The sequence below is a fragment of the Danio rerio genome, chromosome 20 (genome assembly GCF_052040795.2).
Source record: "Danio rerio strain M-AB ecotype USA chromosome 20, GRCz13ab, whole genome shotgun sequence".
Lineage (NCBI taxonomy): Eukaryota > Metazoa > Chordata > Actinopteri > Cypriniformes > Danionidae > Danio > Danio rerio.
In genome coordinates, this window is record NC_141040.1 from 4,925,625 (window position 1) to 4,947,754 (window position 22,130).

Consider the following 22,130-nt stretch of genomic DNA (forward strand, 5'->3'; position numbering starts at 1 on the left):
ATCAGTCATTAGAAAAGAAACGCAATCACGCAATGGTGTATAATCATAAATACTTAGTTTGCAGTTCGTTTTTTTAACGTCCATGTCTTTTCTATTTCTGCTTTTCAAGCGTAAAAACTACAAAATCATAAATCGTCACGTCGCTTCACAAGAAAGCGCCATGATTGGTCGGTAAGTATAGCGCACTTTGATTGGCCCTAGGCTTTCATAACATCGCAATTCATTGATCGCTGAACGCGTCGCGGTTTAATCTCTCAATGATTGGCTCCTAAACGCGTCGCGCTCATAATGCTCATCATTGATTGGCTTTTAAACGCGTCGAACTCGCATCTCTCATTATTGATTGGCCACCAAACGCGTCGTTCTCATTCTAGGAAGTGAAAGCGCAGAAAGCGTTTCTATTTTCTTCCTCAGCTAGTGATTAACTCGTAATAACAGCGTATAATAGACTTTCTGAACGGCGTTGCAAAGATGTCGGTCGCAAATCCGAAACAGACCATAACGAATCCAGTAAGTTTATCTTAACTTTGTTTGCTTACAGGCGGATGTATATGATATGACGGGGGTCATATTTGATAATGTGTCATCTGTCTGTGGTGTTTGGATAAACACGTGTATATTGAAAACGTATAAGGTAGAATAAATGTTGTCTGTTTGTCTCATTCTTATCATTTTTGTCTGTAGACGATTCCTTATATTGGTACCATCCTGGGAGGACTTCAACCCGGCGAGATGGTGCTCATTCAGGGCACTGTGCCCAGTGGTTCTGACAGGTGACAACTTAAAAGGATCGATTTTGGCTTCACGTTTAAAGGATCCTTTCCATCCAGTAATTCAGTAAAATTGAGGTGGAAGGGAACATTTCTTTTCATGGGTGGAAATTGTACTACTACAAATTGCAATATGAGATAACAGGGGTGCTCAATCCTGTTCCTGGAGAGCTACCTTCTTGCAGATTTCAGTTGCTACCCATATCTTGGCCACTTTTATTGGCCCTCGTTTTTTTTTTTTTTTTTATTAATTAAAAAAAACATAAAAAGCTGTTTTTATTCTAGCAAAAATAAAACAAATTAGACTTTCTCCTGAAGAAAAAATATTATCAGACATACTGTGAAAATTTCCTTGCTCTGTTAAATATCATTTGGGAACTTTTAAGAAAGAAAAAAAATATTAAAGGGGGGCTAATAAATCTGACCTCAACTGTATATACGGAAGTGGAAGTGTGGAAAGCCTTTATATTTTCTTCCATGCATAGTGATCGATTAGCAAAATTGTTTGTAATGTTAAACAGGGTGCAACAACAGAGTATTCGTTTGTTAGGGTGAATATAAGGAGACATTTAAATCATTTCCACACAAAAATAAATGTTTTATTTAATTCTGTTTAAATCATTAATACTTTTCTTTAAATTAAGACTGAAAGTCTGGGGTAAAACAATGAAATATATTCATTAAAGAATTCAAAAGTAAATTATGAAGGCATGATTAAGTTTCCAAGGCAATCATACGAAAAAACATACAGTTCATTAATTTTGACCTTGACTGTATATATATATATAAAAAAACTGTTGACAATGCATATCTTTGTTACTGTAGGTTAAACAAACAACTTGCTGTGCATTGATATGACATTTTAAATTTGTCCACAGTTCTGAATAGTCTGATGTTTTGTAGATTTCAAGTTGACCTGACCTGTGGGAGCAGCATGAAGCCTCGGGCAGATGTGGCCTTTCATTTTAATCCTCGCTTCACGCGATCTCCCTACATCGTCTGTAATACACTGCAGAAGGAGCGCTGGGGAAAAGAGGAGATCCACTACCTGATGCCTTTCAGTCACGGCGCTGCCTTTGAAATCATCATACTTGTACAGAAAGACTTGTTCAAGGTTAGAAATCTGAGTTTGTTGTATCATGCCATGTCATATCAGCTTTAAGGGGTATTTTTACATCTTATTTAGTTCAGTTGAATCACACTAGAGTTTGTTTATTTACCCTCTTGGTGCGGTTCGTTTGGGCAGGTGTGAATGTAGCAATCGCACTCGAGTGTGCATTAAAAGCAGACCAAAAAAGCCTACTAAGACCTGCTTAAAAAGGTGGTCTCGGTACGCTTTCAAACGAACCCTGAAGCGATTAGTTTGTGGTGAGAATAAGATCCAAACTAAAACAGACCCAACTGCAAAAAGTACTGCGCCTGTTTGGACTAATCCACCTGCCGTAGTCCGATGTGCTATCCCATCTTATGGGATGTGGACGAAAAATATTGTTGACAGCGCTTTGCCAACAATTTTAAACAGAGAGAAAGAGGGAAAAACATTAGCTGATGGATCATTGGTAATATTTCTGGAAGATGACCATGTCACAGTTTAGCAAAATTAATTGACGCCTCCTCCTGAAGTGACTTGTGATGCGCCTTCGCCATTTGCAATGCATTAAATATTGTTTTCCAGCTGCAGCCGTGCTTCATTCTCGAAATGTATGGTTAGTGTAAAGTGATGTATACAAACTATATAGTATACTATGACCAGGAATACAATCAGTCAGCGCAGTTGTAGCTCCATTCTGACCAATAGAAAAGCAGTTTAGGAACTATGTTCAACAACATCCGGCCAATGATTTATGTGGATTTTGTCACATGACATTTTGTCACATGACTGCATTTAGTTTTTTTCAGCTGGTTCAGAACAAAGCAATCAATGTGGTGTGAAAATGACCATAAAACGGCAGAAAAATGCTACAATGTATCATTTGTTGCTTTTGGTCCGGACCAAATGAACTAAGATGTGAAAGCACCCAAAGAGACACTACCCTTTTATGACGATAGGCTCATTTTACAACTCCTCTAGAGTCAAGCAATTGAGTTTTACCATTTTTAAAACCATTCAGTTGATTTCCAGGTCTGGCGGGAGCACTTTTAGCTTAGCTTATCTTAGCATAGATCATTGAATCAGAATAGACCATTAGCGTTTTGCTCAAAAAATAAAAAGAGCGTTTTGATCATTTTCCTGTTTAAAACTTGACATTGTGTACTAAGACAGACAATATTTAAAAGTTTCTATAAAAGTTATAAGTTGCTATAGGTTGTATAATAGTGCGCAAGTTCCTTGATTATCATTACACAAGAATAAGAGTATAGTTCCTAGCCATATCGGCTTGAAGAATAGCAATTTTCAGTCTTTTAGTATACGTTGTACTGTAACTACAGGAGAGAAGAGAACTATTGAAAATCTTTGGCCATTTTTGAATAAGATGCTAACGGTCTAATCCGATTCAATGATTTATCAAGCTAAAAGTGCTCCTGCAGGATCAGAAAATCGGCTGAATGGTTAAAAAATGTTACCAGTTAAACTGTTTAACTCTTGGGGAGTCGTAAAAAGTAATCTTTTTTTTTTCTTTTAAGTGGAATGTTTCTTTAATTCTTTTATGTCATAGTCAACATTATGTTAGCTTTCATTATAAAGTAAACATTGAATTGATTAATTTTTGTTTGTTTAAAATACCTCTTCTCCTTACCGTGTGGGAAGTAAGCTACCACAAAGTCTAAACATGGTGGCTCTTTGTATCAGTTCACTTATTTGAGATGCCGTATACCTTGCCTTGACTATAGACGCGAGTAGGCGGCTGCAGTCAGGGGAGAAATCAAAAAGACTTCTTATTGTGGCATTGAGATCTGCGTCTGGCAGATATTGCATTCATGGTCTTTGTTACAGATGGAACAGATGGGTTTGAAATATTGCTGCTTTAGTATACTTATTACTGTGTAACTACACTGTAAAAAAATCCATTATTTTACGGTTTTATTCCGGCAGCTGGGGTGCGGGGAAAAAAGTAAAGTAACGGCCGTTTAATTACGGAAATGTACTGTAAAATAACAGAGGTTAGTTTACAGTAATTTACTGTAAAATGACAGAGGTTAAATTACGAAAATTTACTGTAAAATAACAGGTTAAATTTATGTAAATTTATTGTAAAATAACAGAGGTTAAATTATGGAAATTTACTGTAAAACAACAGAGGTTAAATTACAGAAATTTATTAATTTATTGCTGCTTTAGTATACTTATTACTGTGTAACTACACTGTAAAAAAATCCATTATTTTACGGTTTTATTCCGGCAGCTGGGGTGCGGGGAAAAAAGTAAACTGCCGTTAAATTACGGAAATTTAATTTACTGTAAAATAACAAAGGTTAGTTTACAGTAATTTACTGTAAAATGACAGAGGTTAAATTACGGTAATTTACTGTAAAATAACAGATGTTAATTTACACTAATTTACTGTAAAATGACAGAGGTTAAATTACGGAAATTTACTGTAAAATAACAGATGTTAATTTACACTAATTTACTGTAAAATGACAGAGGTTAAAATATGGAAATTTACTGTAAAATAACAGGTTAAATTTATGGAAATTTATTGTAAAATAACAGGTTAAATTTATGGAAATTTATTGTAAAATAACAGAGGTTAAATTATGGAAATTTACTGTAAAACAACAGATGTTAATTTACACTAATTTACTGTAAAATGACAGAGGTTAAATTACGGAAATTTACTGTAAAATAACAGGTTAAATATATGGACATTTATTGTAAATAACAGGTTAAATTTATGGAAATTTATTGTAAAATAACAGAGGTTAAATTATGGAAATTTACTGTAAAACTACAGAGGTTAAATTACAGAAATTTATAAATTTATTTCTGCTTTAGTATACTTATTACTGTGTAACTACACTGTAAAAAAATCCATTATTTTACGGTTTTATTCCGGCAGCTGGGGTGCGGGGAAAAAAGTAAAGCAACGGCCGTTAAATTACGGAAATGTACTGTAAAATAACAGAGGTTAGTTTACAGTAATTTACTGTAAAATGACAGAGGTTAAATTACGGAAATTTACTGTAAAATAACAGGTTAAATTTATGGAAATTTATTGTAAAATAACAGGTTAAATTTTGGAAATTTACTGTAAAACAACAGAGGTTAAATTACAGAAATTTACCAGTAATTTACAATTAAAGACATTTCTGCAATTTACTGTACGTTATTTTACTGTAAATTTCTGTATTATTTTACTTTTTTTTTTCAGCACCCCAGCTGCCGGAAATAAACTGTAAATTTACGTTTTTTTTTTTTGTTGTTTTTTTTTACAGTGTATTTTCTTTCAAGAAGGTGAGGCAGCTGGATGTTGTTGTGTTTTGCTCATGCTTTTAGGTTGATATCAGAAATCTGAAATATTATTATCATTACATAGCTCTCAGGTGCACATAAATGTATATGGTGATGGGTGAAAAATGTATGTTCCAGTGTTTTGCATTCACTAGCACAACTGTTACTCTTACAGAGAAATCTTAAGCAAAATACAAAGTGGTAAAAGTAATATAAGTTGATATAAAGACAATCAAATAAAATTCCATGGTTTTTCATACCTGGACTTTTATTTTTTATTTTTTTAGTCCCCTGGATCTTAAAAATTCAAAAATAAAACCTAAAATTAATATCATTACATGGCATTTTGCACAGTGCCATTATTGTTATAATGTTTATACATATCTTTCAAAATTAAAGTCTTGGGTTCACTATCATCAGTCTTAGATGTGTTGAAAGACAATCAAAACAGACACCAGTATTCCCAGTGGATTAATCCAATATATTCTGATTAAGTTAACATGCTATACGAGTTCCAGAGACTAGACTTCTAGAACAAAGTTTCATAAACAGAAAACCTAAAGAGCAGATCAGCGCAAACGCCTCATTGCAGAAGTTCAGCATGTTGGAGGAATTGTAGTGATTTTGGACTTGTTTTGTGGCCACAGGACCTGCGCATTCCAGTCACTGAGTCGACCATCTGTCTGACAGCTTACATTTGGACAAAACTGGGTCATGAAACAGGACAATGATCCCAAGCATAACAGCAAACCTACAACAGAACAGCACTTAGGGATGTGTCTGAATGTTTTGCTATTTTAAGGATGGGGAAAAACAGTCTGTGCACCCAGCGCCTGGTCTAAAAGAGTTATCTTTACTCTCTGAAGGAGTTATGGGTGTGTTTTGAGCATAACCTGCGTTAAAACAATCAGAGACTCATCTCCCATTTCAGAGTGAGTTGTGTTACACCATTTTTTTCCAAATGATGTTTAACAGAGCAAGGAAATTTTAACACACCTCCTTTACAGACCCAAAGGTTCAAATGCATTTGCTATTTAAACAACGTGCAAACTAGCTAAAAAAAATTAGCAGCACACTAGGCATGGGACGGTATAAGATTCTAATGGTATGATAACCTTGAATAAAAGTATCATGGTTTTACAGTATCACGGTATAATGCTCATTGCTCTAAAATATATTATTTTTAAATGTCTGGGTAAAAACAATTAAACTTTTTTCCCCCTTTGAACACAATATATTTAATTATTTAAAAGATTTGTAATATTTTGGAACAGTAAACATGTCAGGCTAAATAATTCAAATGAATCCTTGACTTCTGCTGTCTTTATTAGTTTTAAATATAAAGATTTTTTACACTTTAAAATGGCATCTTTGGATATAATAAAAAAAATATTGGGCGCGCAGAATTTTTAGCCCATTATTGATTGTCTTTTTACTTTTGTAAATGTGTGTCAATATAAATTTATTCAGTTTTTAAACTAATTTCTATAATATTATTGACTAATATGAAAATATTCATATGGTTTATTTACAATACAGTTTATCATTTTACAGTTTTGTCTTTTAGTAAATATGAGAGACTTGCTTTGTTTACCCAATAATGTGGATCTAATTTGATTTGCATTGTAAACATTAAATACAAGCTAAAAATGTATTATTTTTTATTTCATATGTTAAGGTTTTAGTTATGATACAGGCGAGGCAGTGGCGCAGTAGGTAATGCTGTCGCCTCACAGCAAGAAGGTCGTTGGGTCGCTGGTTCGAATCTCGGCTCAGTTGGCGTTTCTGTGTGGAGTTTGCATGTTCTCCCTGCCTTCGTGTGGGTTTCCTCTGGGTGCTCCGGTTTCCCCTACAGTCCAAAGACATGCAGTACAGGTGAATTGGGTAGGCTAAATTGTCCGTAGTGTATGAGTGTGTGTGTGTGAATGTGTATGTGGATGATTCCCAGAGATGGGTTGCAGCTGGAAGGGCATCCGCTGCGTAATAACGTGCTGGATAAGTTGGCTTATCTGCTGATCTGCTGTGGCGACCCCGGATTAATAAAGGGACTAAGCCGACAAGAAAAAAATTAGTTATGATACACCCAAAATAATTCCTACTCATACCTTAGAAATGGTATTACAGAAAATGTTGGTGGTTTAAAAAGCCTTGACTTTTCCAAACCACATTATACCTTGAAAACGGTTATCGTCCCATGCCTAAAGCACACATGGTGCTTTGTGAGTATATGACAGGGCCCAAGATGTTCATTAGTCCAGTCCAAGTCCAGAACTCATCCTGACTAAAACACTGTGGTGAGAGCTTGAAAAAAGCAAAACTAACGACCACAAACCTCAATAAACTAGTTGACCAAAATAATACCAGAACTGTCAGAGAGGCTAAAGTCATACAAAAAAAGTTTTGTTTAAGGAGTTGTTGCTCTACACAGGCAGCTGAAAAGGGTATCCTAAATTTATCGTCTATGACTTTTCCATCATGTCTTTCTGATATTGTTAAGTAAATAATGGCACGGTGCGTTATGTCATGTGGTGTTGTTTATCTGAGTTTTTTTTTTTCCAAATTATACGACCTGCCAAGCACCAGATACCTTTTATTATGTCCTGATAGGCCATGGAGTTCAGACCAATCACCATTTGTTGGGCCAACTGACTAATGAGTACAGAGTACATATGCGGACAGACCGTATCTTCAAACAAAGGCTCCTAGAGAAATAAGAAAATAGGGTATATGCTGAGCTAGTGTTTCTTTCATACTGATAAACTTCCGGTGAATGCTTAATGTGACTTTTTTCCATTTTATACGGTTCCTTTTACAGCATCGATGTTGTAATGTTATTAATATACAATCCGTTAAACAGACTTTGGCAGTCATTTAGTTGCTCAAGCGTAAAACGAGACACGTGCACGTGCCTGTCAGGATAGGCAGGCTAGCGCAGAAGCTCCATTGAATATAGTAGGGTAAAATAAATGTTCATATTTTAAAGACATGGCGGGGTAAATGTAATTTAATGCAGTGCTTCTTATCTGAAACCCACTTTATATCAGATATCACTCAGCCAGTGGAGATCGCTGACCTTAAACGCGCTGATTTTGCAATACCATACAGTTCACTGGAAGCGCTTAACCCAGGTTACTGGCAAATTAAAAGTTCTTTAGCATACTTCGGCATATACCCTGTAGGCGATATTATATATTATGAGGAAATGACAAGTTTTTTACCTTGGAATCATATACATAAATCCTGTTATAGGACAAAAATAGGAATGTTGTTAATGATTTGAGGGTAAGCAAACTAGTATTAATGGAGTGGGTGTTGAGAGTGTTGATCAGTAAAGGTATTTGGGAACTGATTTAGATAATAAATTGTCCTTTTTTGTTATTACTAATATGTTGTGTAGGAAGAGGCAACAATGACTATACTGTTTATAGATATTACAAACTTTTAATATAGACAATTCACTCATGTGCATGTTTTACAGTTCATACATTCGGTCACTGTTATCTTCTTCTTTGCTATGCGGGTTCAATTCTCTAAGTGTGAAAATTAAGAGTTGTCTGGAGAAAATCGTGAACCTAGGAGGAAAAATAACAGGGAGAAAACAGATGACCATGGCTCAGTTATACCATAGACAAGTTTTGAGCAAAGCTCAGAGCATTCTGTCAGATGATTCTCATCCTATTCACCACGAGTTTTATCTTCTCCCTTCTGGTATTCGATATAGAACTCCTATTAGTAAAACAAATCGGTTTAAACTTTCATTTATTTCCTCAGCTGTAAAGTTTTTAAATTTAGGGTAGAATTTGTATTGTATAATGTGCTTTTGTGTATTATGTGTGACATGCTTGTATGCTGCAACCAAATTGCCTTCGGGAAATGAATAAAGAGTGAACATTTCTCAGGATAACTACTTTTGTGAGAGCAAAAACATGTTTTGGGGAAGATTTATTGGAGAAATTCAAACATTCGTTTGTGTATGGATACATTAATTGTGTTATGAGTTTTGCTTACATTGAAATATACATTTGTCTAACTATTTAGCCATGTTTTATGTAAGGCTCACACATTAAACGTGGTATTAGAGTTTGATAAAAACAACGTCACAGTTGTGTATTGAGTGAGCGCTAACATTAAGACTTTTCCTATTGTGTTTTGAACTCTCACGCTTTTTGGTGGTACTGTTTTGTTTTTCTATTAAATAGGCCAAAAATTAAGTGTTTTTGATGTAAACAATCATTAATATTTGTCATTTATTTTGCTCCTGGTAAAATAGATGTTACTCATTTTACATTGGTCCTCTAAACCAGTGGTTCTCAAAGTGGGAGGAAAGAGCTTAGAATGACCAAGAGGCGACACTCAATAGAACGTTCCATTGTAACAGCAGTGCCCAGCAACATCCCTGGATTCCGCCATTTTGGAGGGAAAGTGATCGGCCGTCTATTGGATCTCATTACTGTTGTGATGGCGAGCAGCTGCTTTGTTTTTTATTTATCTATTTAAAAAGCGTATTAAAGCTGAGATACAACCTGAAAGACGACAATACAACACTTACTATCACAATCATCAGCACTTTTAATAGTTTATTTTACAGATTATAATATGCTGTTGTTCTATTGGAGTTTTCATTCCAAAATGGCCGCCGCGCCCTCTAGTAGCTGTTTCCCAAATTACACTAGAGTGTCACCTCTTGGTCATTCTAAGCTCTTTGGTGGGGGTCGGGACCCCTCTGGTGATTTCCAAAAAATCTATTTATTTTTATTAAACCATAAGAATGACAATATTTTAACCATAACCTACTGAAGAAAGAAAAAAATGTCGTTTATAGTTACTATATACTATATAGTTACTGTAGTAGCTTATATTTACTAGTTCTATTGAATTGCGACCCCTGGGATAGTTACAGCCCCATTCACACGGGGTGTCAGCGTCAACGCTTCCCATTCTCTTTGAATGGGTGATGTCAAGCGTTGCTGAACTGCATTGTGGATCCGTCGGTGCCGCTTCAGAGGCGTTGCTCGCTGCAGAAGTTGGGACTAGCTCAACTTTTCAAGCGCCGACGGAAGAGTCAGCCAATCAGATCGCTGTATGCAAATACACCAGCTAGACAGTGGCCTATTGCTGACTGAATTTCATTGGCTGACGCTTCTATGACGATCGCGGCATCCCCAACTTCAGACACGCCTTCAGTCAAGCGTTGACGCTGAAGCCCCGTGTGAACACAGCAATAGCAACAGATGCAGCAGATTGATTTTATAACACCAGGTTAAACTTTCTGCCCCATTTACAGCACTCACATACATTTTAAAAAAAAGTAAACGAAGAATAGACTTGGGTCTATTGGTGTTTGTGCGCCATTACATGCAAGGTTTCAGTATTTATAACCACCTCAGATGATACTGGGGGTCGTGAGTCACTGGCATTGTCATTTTGGCGTGCTGAAAAGTTTGGGAACCCCTGCTCTAAACGGCAGAGTTTTCGAGAGGAGTCTGGATGCAGACTTGGTGCAGTGCAATCTGTGCTGCATCCAATGCTTTTTAATGCACTCACCTAACCCCACCCCTAACCCTACCCGTCACGGTGACGTCACTCACTCCATTAAGTGCATTGTGTCTGAGGGTGCATCGCTGAGTGATGCAATCTCAGCTTGCATCATAAAGGCTGCATCCAGATACTTTTGGCGTTTCACAAATGACACAGTTGTTTTTTCGTCCTCCAGGTGGCGGTAAACGGCTCTCACCTGCTGGAGTACCGGCAGAGGGTAGAGCTAAAGAAGGTGGACACACTGAATATATCCGGGAAGGTTCAAATTCAGGCCATTGGGTTTATTCCCAGTTCAGAAAGCAAGGTAAGATGCTTCTATGAATCTGTTTTTTATTGACATTAAAACAGAAGGAAAATCAACTACAGTTTCAGTGAGAGTGACAGATTTATGAACACATAATACATATTGGAGCATTGTGTTTTGAGATGTATAAGCGTTTATTACATATAAGCTGTTTTTTTGTATTGCATTAAATAGTGTTTCTTTTTAATTGTAGATTTGAGGCACAAAGTACAGTACATAATGCAGATATAGCTTTTTCTAAACAGTAGGTCTGTCGCAATTAGTATATCAACTTATCGTGCAATACTTGGACCTGACCTCAATCATTTTTGGTGTTTCAATATATTTCTGCGTCCCAATTTGTATACTTATACTGCACCCTAAAAGTATGTACTACTTTGTGAAGGAAAAGTGTATACTTTTGAGTGTGCAGCAGAAGAGTATGCAAGCTTTAGGACTTACTACTTCCTCTTTAACAGATCGCTGTGTTGCTTAGTTATGCCCCCTATCAATCATCCACACACCATCCACATTTCTGTTGTATTTAATTTCCTATCTTATTGGAGAAGCAGCAGTAGGCTTATCTCCCATTCACGAGTCTTTCATGCAGAGAAATCTTCTCAGGTCTCTGGGTAATATGCATTCAGACGTTTTGAAGTCCAAACGCGTCTTTATATTGACCTTATTCTAAAATGCGGAAGTGCGCCTGTTTTCGCGATTGTCTTAGAACTTCCGATTCAGTCGCCTATGGTAGAAATGACTAGGAATCAGGGCCAGAGTGGGACTCTTTTTCAGCCCTGGAGTTTCAAGCCTCAGACCGGCCCACCTCAGTTCACCACTGACTATAATAAAATAAGGTCATTTCCAATTCAGTTTCTAATTACACTATCACGTCTTTTTTTGAGAAAACAGCTGTTTTAGAACTTCAAATGTTCAACAACCCTTACAGTATTATATGTCTTAACAATAAAAATGAAAAAAAAAATTGTCATTCAGATGAGGTCCGAACCCGGGTTGGTGGCGTCATAACCTAACGTGCTTACCACTGTACCACAACAGCTATACATTGAATAGTGACTTATCTAGTTATATCATCATTAACCTGCAGGCTGCATCCTGCTCACGAGGCTACGAGAAAATAGATAAAAAGAGCAGAGCTGCGGTAAAATAATGAATAAGAAGGCTGTGGTCAAGTAAATAAATAAATAATTTTTAAAAAGTGTGACTGCTGAGAGCAACAGATTCTGGAGCTAGGAACACCGGCCCTCGCGGCCAAAAAACAGACCGGCCCACCGGGAATTCTCCCGGTCCTCCCGATTAGCCAATCCGGGCCTGCTAGGAATAATAAACGGCAGAAAATGGCCAAACTACTTCCTCAACAAACAAATGTTTGCATGACTACACAGACCAAGTAGCATAATATAATAAGAAAATATTAAATTGCAACATCAAGCAGCGTAACGAGCAGTTGTTAATGTCAAAAAATGAATGGAAGTGAATGTGACCGGAAGTCGCGAGACAAAAATATTCAAATGGCAGCGCCCGCTCGTCAGCTGAGAATAAGGTGAATACGTTCAGTATTGTTGTTGCAGATGAAATATAACACAGATAATGCGATTTAAATATTTTCCAGTGGGCTAGATATTGACTAACAGTCATTCAAACATCTTTACCGAAGCCTCTCTACTTGGCTGTTTGTCTCGCGCGTCCATCATGTGTGTAGTTTATTTACACTGTTCACAAGCGTTTGTAGTTCTAATCACATTCACATCCAACGCGCAGTGTATTCTGGGCAATATCAACAGTTAGAGCAGGGGTCACCAATCTCGGTCCTGGAGGGCCGGTGTGCCTCCAAGGTTTTGCTCCAACTTGCCTCAATGCACCTGTCTGGGTGTTTTGAGTACCTAGTAAGACCTTGATTAGCTTGTTCAGGTGTGTTTGATTAGGGTTGGAGCTGAAATCTGCAGGGCACCGGCCCCTCCAGGAACAAGTTTGGTGACCCCTGAGTTAGAGTATGAACGCTTCTGCACTTACATTTTTTACCGGAAATAGCAAACCATCCGGGATCCTCTGGCATACTCTTTTTAACATACTATGGTAACATACTAATTCTATTTTCATATACTATTTAAGACGCATGGTTTACGGATTGGGACGCAGCATATGTTTACAAATTCACAACTAAAAGTAAAGCCAGTTTACAAGGACATTTACATTCTACTTCACCGGTGTCGATGTTTATAATTCGACATGTACTTTATAGGATATTTAATAAGATATGTAATTAGACATTTACTGTTTTGACATTAGATTATCGAATCAATACGAATTCAATATCAATATCGAATAATACCCTTAAGGATCAAAAGTTTTTTGTCCCTTGAAAGCCTTTAAGGGTATTTGCATTATTATAGTGTTGTATAATCCGTTGCATATAATGATCTCAAAAGGACAATAAAATTGCTTATGGCAACAATTTCTGTGCCTGTATATCGCACAACAAAAATTATTTATCGTGACAGGCCTACTAAACAGTATATTTATATTAGTATACAGTTGAAGTCAGATTTATTAGCCCCCCTGATTTATTAGATATTTTTTAAGACACATCTATACAGCTTAAAGTGACATTTAAAGGCTTAATTAGGGTAACTAGGCAGGTTAGGGTAATTAGGCAAGTTATTACATAACGATGGTTTGTTCTGTAGACTATCGAAAAAATCTATAGCTTAAAGGGGCTAATAATTTTGACCTTAAAATGGTGTTTAATAAATTAAAAACTGCTTTTATTCTTGCCGAAATAAAACAAATAAGACTTTCTGCAGAAAAAAAAATATTATCAGACGTGCTGTAAAAATTTCCTTGCTCTGTTAAACATCATTTGGGAAATATTTAAAAAAGAAAAAAAAATTTAAAGGGAGGGCTATTAATTCTGACTTCAACTGTATTTATAATAGTATAATTATTTGTTATGTTTGTAATGGTGATGGTTGTGAATCGTTTTGCGATATAAACATGATTGTTTTATTTTCAGAGCCCTGTCATGCCTTCAAATGCAGTTGCAAGCAAAAGACCACAGCCTTATGTAAGTATCTATAACAAAGTTTATATATATGCATGTATATAATATGTATGTATATAATATATACATACATGCATGCATATACACACACTGCAAAGTCTTGTCGCCTATCCAAGTTTTAGGAACAGCAAATAATAACTTGACTTCTAGTTAATCATTTGGTACCACACATGGCTAATTTAAAAGGCAAAGACCTCTAGATTATGCTTATTTTAGCAAAATAAAATATGATCATGCCTTGATTTTTAATTATTTAATTAGGACAGTAAGGTCTGACTTTGCTTAGACAAAAGTCTTGTCACTTAACAGGAATAATGTCCAGTATAGAAAATAAAGTCATGCTGCAGTAGAGAAAGAATGAATATTATGTATGACTCCCATGAGCATGGAGGACTGCATCCATACATCTCTGCAATGACTCATATCAATTATTAATAAAGTCATCTGAAATGGCAAAGAAAGCCTTCTTGCAGGACTCCCAGAGTTCATCAAGATCCTTTGGATTCATCTTCAATGCCTCCTCCTTCATCTTACCCCAGACATGCTCAATAATGTTCAAATCTGGTGACTAAGCTGGCCAATCCTGGAGCACATTGACCTTGTTTACATTCAGGAACTTTGATGTGGAAACTGAATGTAACCCCAAACCATGATTTTTCCTTCACCAAACCTGACTGATAGCTTTGAGAATCTTGGGTCCATGCGGGTTCCAGTAGGTCTTCTGCAGTATTTGGGATGATCGGGATGCAGTTCAACAGATGATTCATCAGAAAAATCCACCCCCTGCCACTTTCCCAAATGATCGAATAGAAGTCAAGTTATTAGTTGCTGCTTCCACAAGTGGGATTGACGACAAGACTTTTGTCAGGTAGTGTGTGTGTGTGTGTGTGTGTGTGTGTACACATACATATATACTGTGTGTATATATATATATATATATATATATATATTTGTGTGTGTGTGTGTGTGTGTGTGTGTGTGTATATGTATGTATATGTGAGTGTGTGTGCATATAGATATAGACACACAGTAGTCAAAATTGTTTATTTATTTGATCAAATGTATACAAATATACATTTATTTCCTTTTAATATTACTATAATTTAAAAAAAATAAATTTCTGATTAAAAACTAGAGATACTTATCAAATATTATTTGTCATTAAACTGTATGTGTGTGTGTGTGTGTGTGTGTGTGTGTGTATATATATATATATATATATATATATATATATATATATATATATATATATATATATATAATATATATAAATGTATGTATACCATGATATTTGTATATTATTTGTATGTATGTATATTACAGATCTTTCTCTGTGTCTTTGTTTTGCAGTATAATACATAGCTTAGCCAAAGCTGTTAAATTGTAACATTCCCTCCTCTTTTATCCAATAGTCAGTCATGTCGGAGTCAGGTGACACGGTGAGTACATGTTAGGCTGAATACATTTTTCCTAAAGGGCAAACATGAAATTGTTGTCACATGTGACAGCAGTTTTTATGTGACAGCATTACTTTAAACTGTAAATCAATCGGGATAACTTGATTTCACAATGGCTGAAATCAAATTGAGGTGGGTGCCTGACAGTCTAGACGCAACCAGGAACAAATACACACTATTTACTCACGCTTCACTTCTTCCAAACCTGTTTGAGTTTCTTTCCTCTGTTGAACACAAAAGAAGATATTCTGAAGAACGCTGAAAAGCTGTAACCATTGACTTTCATTGTGTTTATTTTTCCTTCTGTGGCAATCAGCTTTCTTTAAAATATCTTCTTTTGTGTTCAACATAAGATATAAAGGTTTAAGCTATAAGTAAATAGTGATTTTTTTTTGGGGGGGGGGGGGGGGGGGTGAACTCTTTGTTTAAAACAGCAAGCACCTTTACTGATTAGCAACCATCAAGTATGTATGTTCTGTTCATTATCTTAATGGTGTTTGCTAATTAAAGCATGACTAAAACTGTTGCTTATTTTTGGGTGTCATACTTAAAGGTTCAGGACACCCCGGAGAACTTTTTTTTTTTTTATATTAACAGATGTGTGTGTGTTGAGCATCAGCGCAAATAAGTCCATCCATAAGTAACGGATTTCAGATTCACAGAAATGTAGATGGTGCCTTCTACTGGATTTGTCATCTGAAACATGCAGCAAAACATACCCAGAGCAATGACATAGGCTGAGACATGTATGTCCTATGGGCTGTTTCATGCTAAATGTAAAACATACAAACAATTGTAGTGTATTCCAGCCCTTTGTGACATAGTGACAACATTCTGGTGAACAATAGCCTTGAATTTTAGGTGGTTGGCAGCCATTAATATCTAGCGACATGTTGTTTTTTTGTAAATGTTGCCTTTTCTCTTCTTTTTTCTTGTGCTGAATTTTTCATCATTGTTGATTTTTACTTTTTATTTCCAGAGCCTTCCATTTAGGAGCAAACTCGCGAAAGGTTTAAGTCCAGGAGATTCCATTATGGTGAAGGGTCAGATCCCTGGTTCCCCACACAGGTATGAGAAGAAAATACAGAAAACATTTCCAGATGTATATTTAATCAGTGCTATTAGTCATTATAAAGGGATGGTTCACTTCAGCCCAAAATTATAATTCTGCCATTTACTCATCCTGTTTCAAACCTGTTTGAGTTTCTTTCTTCAATTGAACACAAAGGAAGATTTACTGAAGAATGTTGGGGAGAAAAGAACTGCAATCGATAGGGTTGTGCCATCGTCTATCGTCCATCGCCCATGGCCAACAAACAACACGATGCTCCTTCTGTCGCAAACCCGCTCACGAAAAATACACACTTAGGCCCCGTTTACACTAATACGTCTTGGTATTAAAATGGCATTTTAGAATGAAAATGATCCACATTCACACAGTGTTTTACCTAGCATTTCTGAACAGCCCTCCATCCGCTAAAAACGCACACCACGCAACCACACACACTGGCATGCGCTCATCCGAGCTCTAGAGAGCAGTGCACGTCGGACAGTTTATTAAGGATGTATCGCTGGATCGCGTCTCATTAAAGATGTTAAACATGATATTTAATTAATCTTGTCTCTATCTTAACGACTCTTTGATCTTTTGAATCTATCAGGTAACGTGTCACAACATTGCTTCAGTCTTTCACTTCCACACTTGTACTTTGTAATTTTAGAGAAAATCTTAGACACCGTTGGTTGTGCACCTTTTTTACCGACCAACCTCCTGCGGAAAAAGAAATTGAAAGGTGTGCAACTTATCTTCATTTATTTATGATTTGTTTATGGGTAAAACAAAGACCATGCGGGTCAGGTAGTTTAAACGTTAGCATTAGGCTACAAATAATTAATTCATTATGAATTAATGAATTATTCATAAATAATTAATTCACCTCCGCCTATGACAACGATGCCATCGTCCATCGCGACGTTTCACATTAGACATCGTGCGAAGCCAAATTGGTCAACATCGCCCAACCCTAGCCATTGACTTCCATAGTTTTGTTTAATTGATTTTTTTTCTCCAATATTCTTAAGGATATCTTTCAAATTTAGGGGTGAACTATCGCTTTGAACTGGACTTATTTCTCAAATTGTGCTTTAACATGTTTTGACTCATATCTTGAGTATCTTTTTATCTTCCTAAAGCTTCGCAGTAAACCTGCGCATCAGTAACTCGGAGGACATAGCTTGTCATTTAAACCCTCGTTTCAAAACTGGATCTTTTGTTCGAAACTCGTTCCTTCGAGGCTGTTGGGGATCTGAGGAGGTTTCGCTGCCCAGGTTTCCCTTCTCCCCTGGCGAATACTTCGAGGTATCAAACCTTGTTTGTCTCTAAATTTCTGAAATTTAAAGCTAACGTGAAATTAAAATGAACTCTATTCTTGTACTAAATGCTCATTCAACAGTTCACATTATTCCAAAGATAAAAAGTAGCTTTTATTCATTAACTTCTATCTTTCTTGGCATTTAAATTACTTAAACTCAATATTTTTTCCCTATTTAGTTGTTTCATAATATATTGCACTGCTCTGTGATTTTATTATCAGTATCAGGGGAGTAACACCGCTGTTTTTGAAGCAAGTACATTTACAGCTTATATATGTAAACATAGTCAGTAGTGCCTTCGAAGTAAGTGAAAAATCCAGAAGGGCGTCCTGCTGATTTGATTCAGAAGGACTCACCGGTCAGGTATACATCCGTGCTAAAATATCAAGGTGAAAGCCATCACAGCTTCAGAGAATAGACCCAGCTCCCAACCCAATTTTGAGAATAGATCAACAGCGATATTTTTTTTATCGTGCGATAAAAGTTTTGCGTTAACGCCGATAACGGCCCACCACTAGTTTTGGTAGATATTTGGTATTCACCTTATTCTCCGCCGACGAGCGGGCGCTGCCATTTGAATCTTTTTGGCACGAGACTTCCGGTCTCATTCACTTCCATTCATTTTTAGACATTAAAAACTGCTCGTTTCGCTGTTTGATGTTGTAAACTGATATTTCCTTGTTATATTATTCTACTTGGTCTGTATAGTCATGCAAACATTTGTTTGTAGAGCAAGTAGTTTGACCGTTTTTTTGCCGTTCATTATTCCTTGTCATTTCTCCCATAGGCGACTGAAACGGAAGTTCTAAGACAATCGCGAAAACAGGGGCACTTCCGCATTTTAGAATAAGGTCAATATAAAGAGTTTTTTTCCCTGGTAATATGCATGATGGTCCTTTTTTTCTTGACCAGAGAAATAAAATTCAAGTCAAGTTTATTTGTATAGCGCTTTTTACAATGATTATTGTTTCAAAGCAGCTTTACAAAAGGTGCACATTATTGCATTACAATTAAATTCAGAAAAGTTGAGGTCATTAGTTATCATAACTTTATTAGTTACTAAAAACTTTAATTTAGTATAACTAATACATTTTAACAGTTATTATTCATAAACATAGTTAACCTGCAGTTATATAGCATATAAAGATGAACAGTTGAGTTGAACAATTATGTTTAAATATAAAAAAATAAGCAGATTTGACTGACCTCCTGATCTTCTCTGTCAGATGATCATCTTGTGCGAAGCTCAGGAGTTTAAAGTGGCAGTAAACGGCTTCCACCAACTGAGCTACAAGCACCGCGTGCAGGATCTGAGCAGTGTGGATGTGCTGGAGATCATGGGAGATCTAGAGCTCAGGGATGTGAAGATGTGGTGAGAAGAAGCTCCAGCCTGAAGAACAATCCTGTTTGTTTTTTTTCTCTAAGCAAAGTATATTTAATCAACCTGTGTCCTCCAGTTAATTCTATATTGGTACGAATGTCGCCATGGTAAAATATGGTGAGCAGCTCCAGCCTAAGGAAAGCATTCCTACTATATTTAACATCTCACTACTACAACTCAAGCTATATAAATGTATTCAATCCAGCTAATTTGTTCAAATGATTTACATTTTTTTGGAGGCCATAACTATGTTTCCATCCATCTATATTTGTTCATTTTGGATGTGCGCATAAGCAAATGACTTAATAAAAGCGGCAAGATGCGGAAATAGTTGAAAATGCGCACAATAAATGTAAGCGTAAACGTATGATCAACTTTTTGTCCGCTAAAAAAATGTGCGTAATCTTAAATGGGAACACAATAGGTGCGTTCGACTTAAACTATGGGCTGCAGCCGGTGATCAACGAGATTAGCCAGCCTGATCTCACGAGAAAACGTAAGAATTTTACGTCGTGTCAATTTAGTGGCTAATTCGTACGAATTGGAGTTCAGTCGTACAAAATTGTATGATTTTAAAAAGGAGGCGTGGCACCCAACCCCACCCCTAAACCTGACTGTCATTGGGGGATGAGCAAATCGTACTAAATTGTACGAATTAGATCGTACGAATTCATACGAATTAGATTGTGTTGGATTAGCTGAGCGCAGGCGGAGGCGGAGCTGAAAACGGAGCCGTCAAGCCGGACACTTCGGGGCTCAAAGTTATGATGCAGTCATGATGACCGATCACATGGCGTCATCATCGTTTATTTTTTATAACAACAAAACTTTTACACTACAAATACAAGAGAATACAGTCTGGAGGAGGCCTTGGGGAGGACCCAGGATACGCTGGAGGGATTATGTCTCTCAGCTGGCCTGGGAACACCTTGGGATTTCCCCGGAGGAGCTGGAGGAAGTGTCTGGGGAGAGGGAAGTCTGAGGTTCTCTCCTAAGACTGCTGCCACCGCGACCCGGCCCCTGATAAGCGGATGAAAATGACATGACATGACACAGTCTCTACAAACTATAGTTCATTTTTAAACAATAAGGGAATTATGAATTAAATACATAACAAATGCATGAGAGAAATAAGGGGAAACGAGAGGGTGATATAAGCATGAAAATGAACAGGACTAATAAATACAAAGCAATAAGCACAAACTCTAGGGCAGGGATCACCAAACTTGTTCCTGGAGGGCCGGTGTCCTGCAGATTTTACCTCCAACCCTAATCAAACACACCTGAACAAGCTAATCAAGGTCTTACTAGGTATACTTGAAACACCCAGGCAGGTGTGATGAGGTAAGTTGGAGCTAAACCCAGCAGGGACACCGGCTCTCCAGGACCGAGATTGGTGACCCCTGATCTTGGGGTTTAAACATCAGTCTAGGCTAATACTTCTTGTTTGAATATGCAAAAAGGGGTTTACATTTATTTACATTTATAGATATAAAACTTTCCTATATATTAATGTAAAACCCAAAACAAGGTGTTTGATTAATTGTTGACAATGATTAAGATTATTTTGGATAATAAAACCATTAAAAAAAAGCACTTTAATCCAAAAAGATTGAACAAAAGGACATTCCTACACTTTCAGCAGAAGTTTCCCAGAATGAGCAGGTACATTAATGTCACTTTTAAAACTTGTGTATAAATGGCCTGACAGGAAAAAAATATATATATTAATCATGTAAATCATTGTATAATTATTTCATAAAATAGTTTTTTAACTTAATTTGTTAAGAAAGCTTCGGGGGTGTCAGGGTCAATGGGGATAATTATTTTATTTCAAGACTTATTTGAGTTAATATTGAGGTTATTCACTAAAATATATCATTCAAATCGTTCATGGAGCTGAATGCAGTAAATAGTCTGTGTAAAAAAAGGTCGAGAATAAATATGCAAACAGTCTAACGTTTATAATTAGATTTTTTACCAAAAGATGATACTGCAGTAAAATATTTGTAGTCTTTTAAAAAGCATGATGCGTACAAGATAGAGAGGGTATGAAGAGTGAATTGTTAATAGTTTGTTTTACAAAGAGAGACGGATATTATCCCATGATAAACTCAAAAAACACATGGTTGTTGTCTTGCGTTGAATCCAGCCAATCGTGTAATATCGGTGTCGTCATCGCAGCTCCAGCAGTCGCTCTTCAGATGATTAAACTTGTGTATAAACGACTAGACAGGTAATGAAATATTTTATTATCGTATAAATAATTGTATAATTATTTAATAAAATAGTTCTTTAACTTAATTTGTCCAATAATAAACCCAAAACACACATGGTTGTTGTCATGCGGTGAATCCAGCCAATCGTGTAATATCGGTGTCGTCATCGCAGCTCCAGCAGTCGCTCTTCAGATGCTGCACTGGCTGATTCAGTCGTCTGATCTCGGAGCACTGTTGCGGTACTTTGATGCCGCATGTGACAGTCACGCGGCGTCCTCGCATCGTCAATCCGGACAAAATTTCTAACCAGCTTTAAAATTTCGATCAGTCTGCGCAGCTCTGCATGAAGTCGAACGCACCTAACTACTGAATAAATTCCAGCATGCGCATCGAAAATAGTCATGTGATTTAATTTAAACAGATCATGTGATGACAAAAATGCTTGTGATTGGATGGCATTAACGAACAAACCAATGTCCCGACCACATTGTTAAACATCTGAAACATTCTACAATCCCTCAGCCAAAGTCTGTCCTCAAAGTGGGTCAGTATTATTACCTCCAGACCTGTCTTGAGCATCTGTTTGTTTTTGGCGCCAGTTTGGACTCTTAAAAATGGAAGCGCTGCTTTACGC

The 22,130-nt window shown here is 36.6% G+C and overlaps 2 protein-coding genes across 5 annotated transcripts in view; one reads left to right on the forward strand and one right to left on the reverse strand.

Moving 5' to 3' along the window:
• Positions 1-367: 367 nt before the first annotated feature.
• lgals8a (galectin 8a) lies at positions 368-19,339 on the forward strand. Of its 2 annotated transcripts, XM_087298013.1 has the most exons (9): positions 368-510; positions 685-773; positions 1,674-1,884; positions 10,877-11,005; positions 14,019-14,069; positions 15,479-15,505; positions 16,503-16,591; positions 17,717-17,882; positions 19,123-19,339. In XM_087298013.1, exons 1-9 carry the CDS (start codon positions 472-474, stop codon positions 19,270-19,272), a joined length of 951 nt encoding a protein of 316 aa, XP_087154139.1. In that variant the 5' UTR covers positions 368-471; the 3' UTR covers positions 19,273-19,339. The 2 variants fall into 2 exon arrangements, with proteins under 2 accessions (XP_087154139.1, XP_087154140.1); XM_087298014.1 differs by lacking the exon at positions 15,479-15,505.
• The window catches only part of zdhhc14 (zDHHC palmitoyltransferase 14), a 71,326-nt gene continuing 68,498 nt past the window's right edge, over positions 19,303-22,130 (reverse strand). For all 3 annotated transcript variants that reach the window (XR_015517952.1, XR_015517949.1, XM_087297787.1), the window contains one exon: positions 19,303-20,297. Coding sequence is in view for 1 of the 3 variants with exons in the window: in XM_087297787.1 (XP_087153913.1) it covers positions 20,187-20,297 (111 nt within the window). In the remaining 2 variants the exon portion in view is untranslated. The remainder of the gene's footprint in view (positions 20,298-22,130) is intronic.

Excerpts from the sequence above, each read along its gene's own strand:
- lgals8a (XM_087298013.1), top strand. The coding sequence starts at position 472 with ATGTCGGTCGCAAATCCGAAACAGACCATAACGAATCCA. Across the intron at positions 14,070-15,478 it reads GCAAAAGACCACAGCCTTAT|TCAGTCATGTCGGAGTCAGG; the intron begins GTAAGTATCTAT and ends TTTATCCAATAG. Across the intron at positions 17,883-19,122 it reads CCCCTGGCGAATACTTCGAG|ATGATCATCTTGTGCGAAGC; the intron begins GTATCAAACCTT and ends CTTCTCTGTCAG.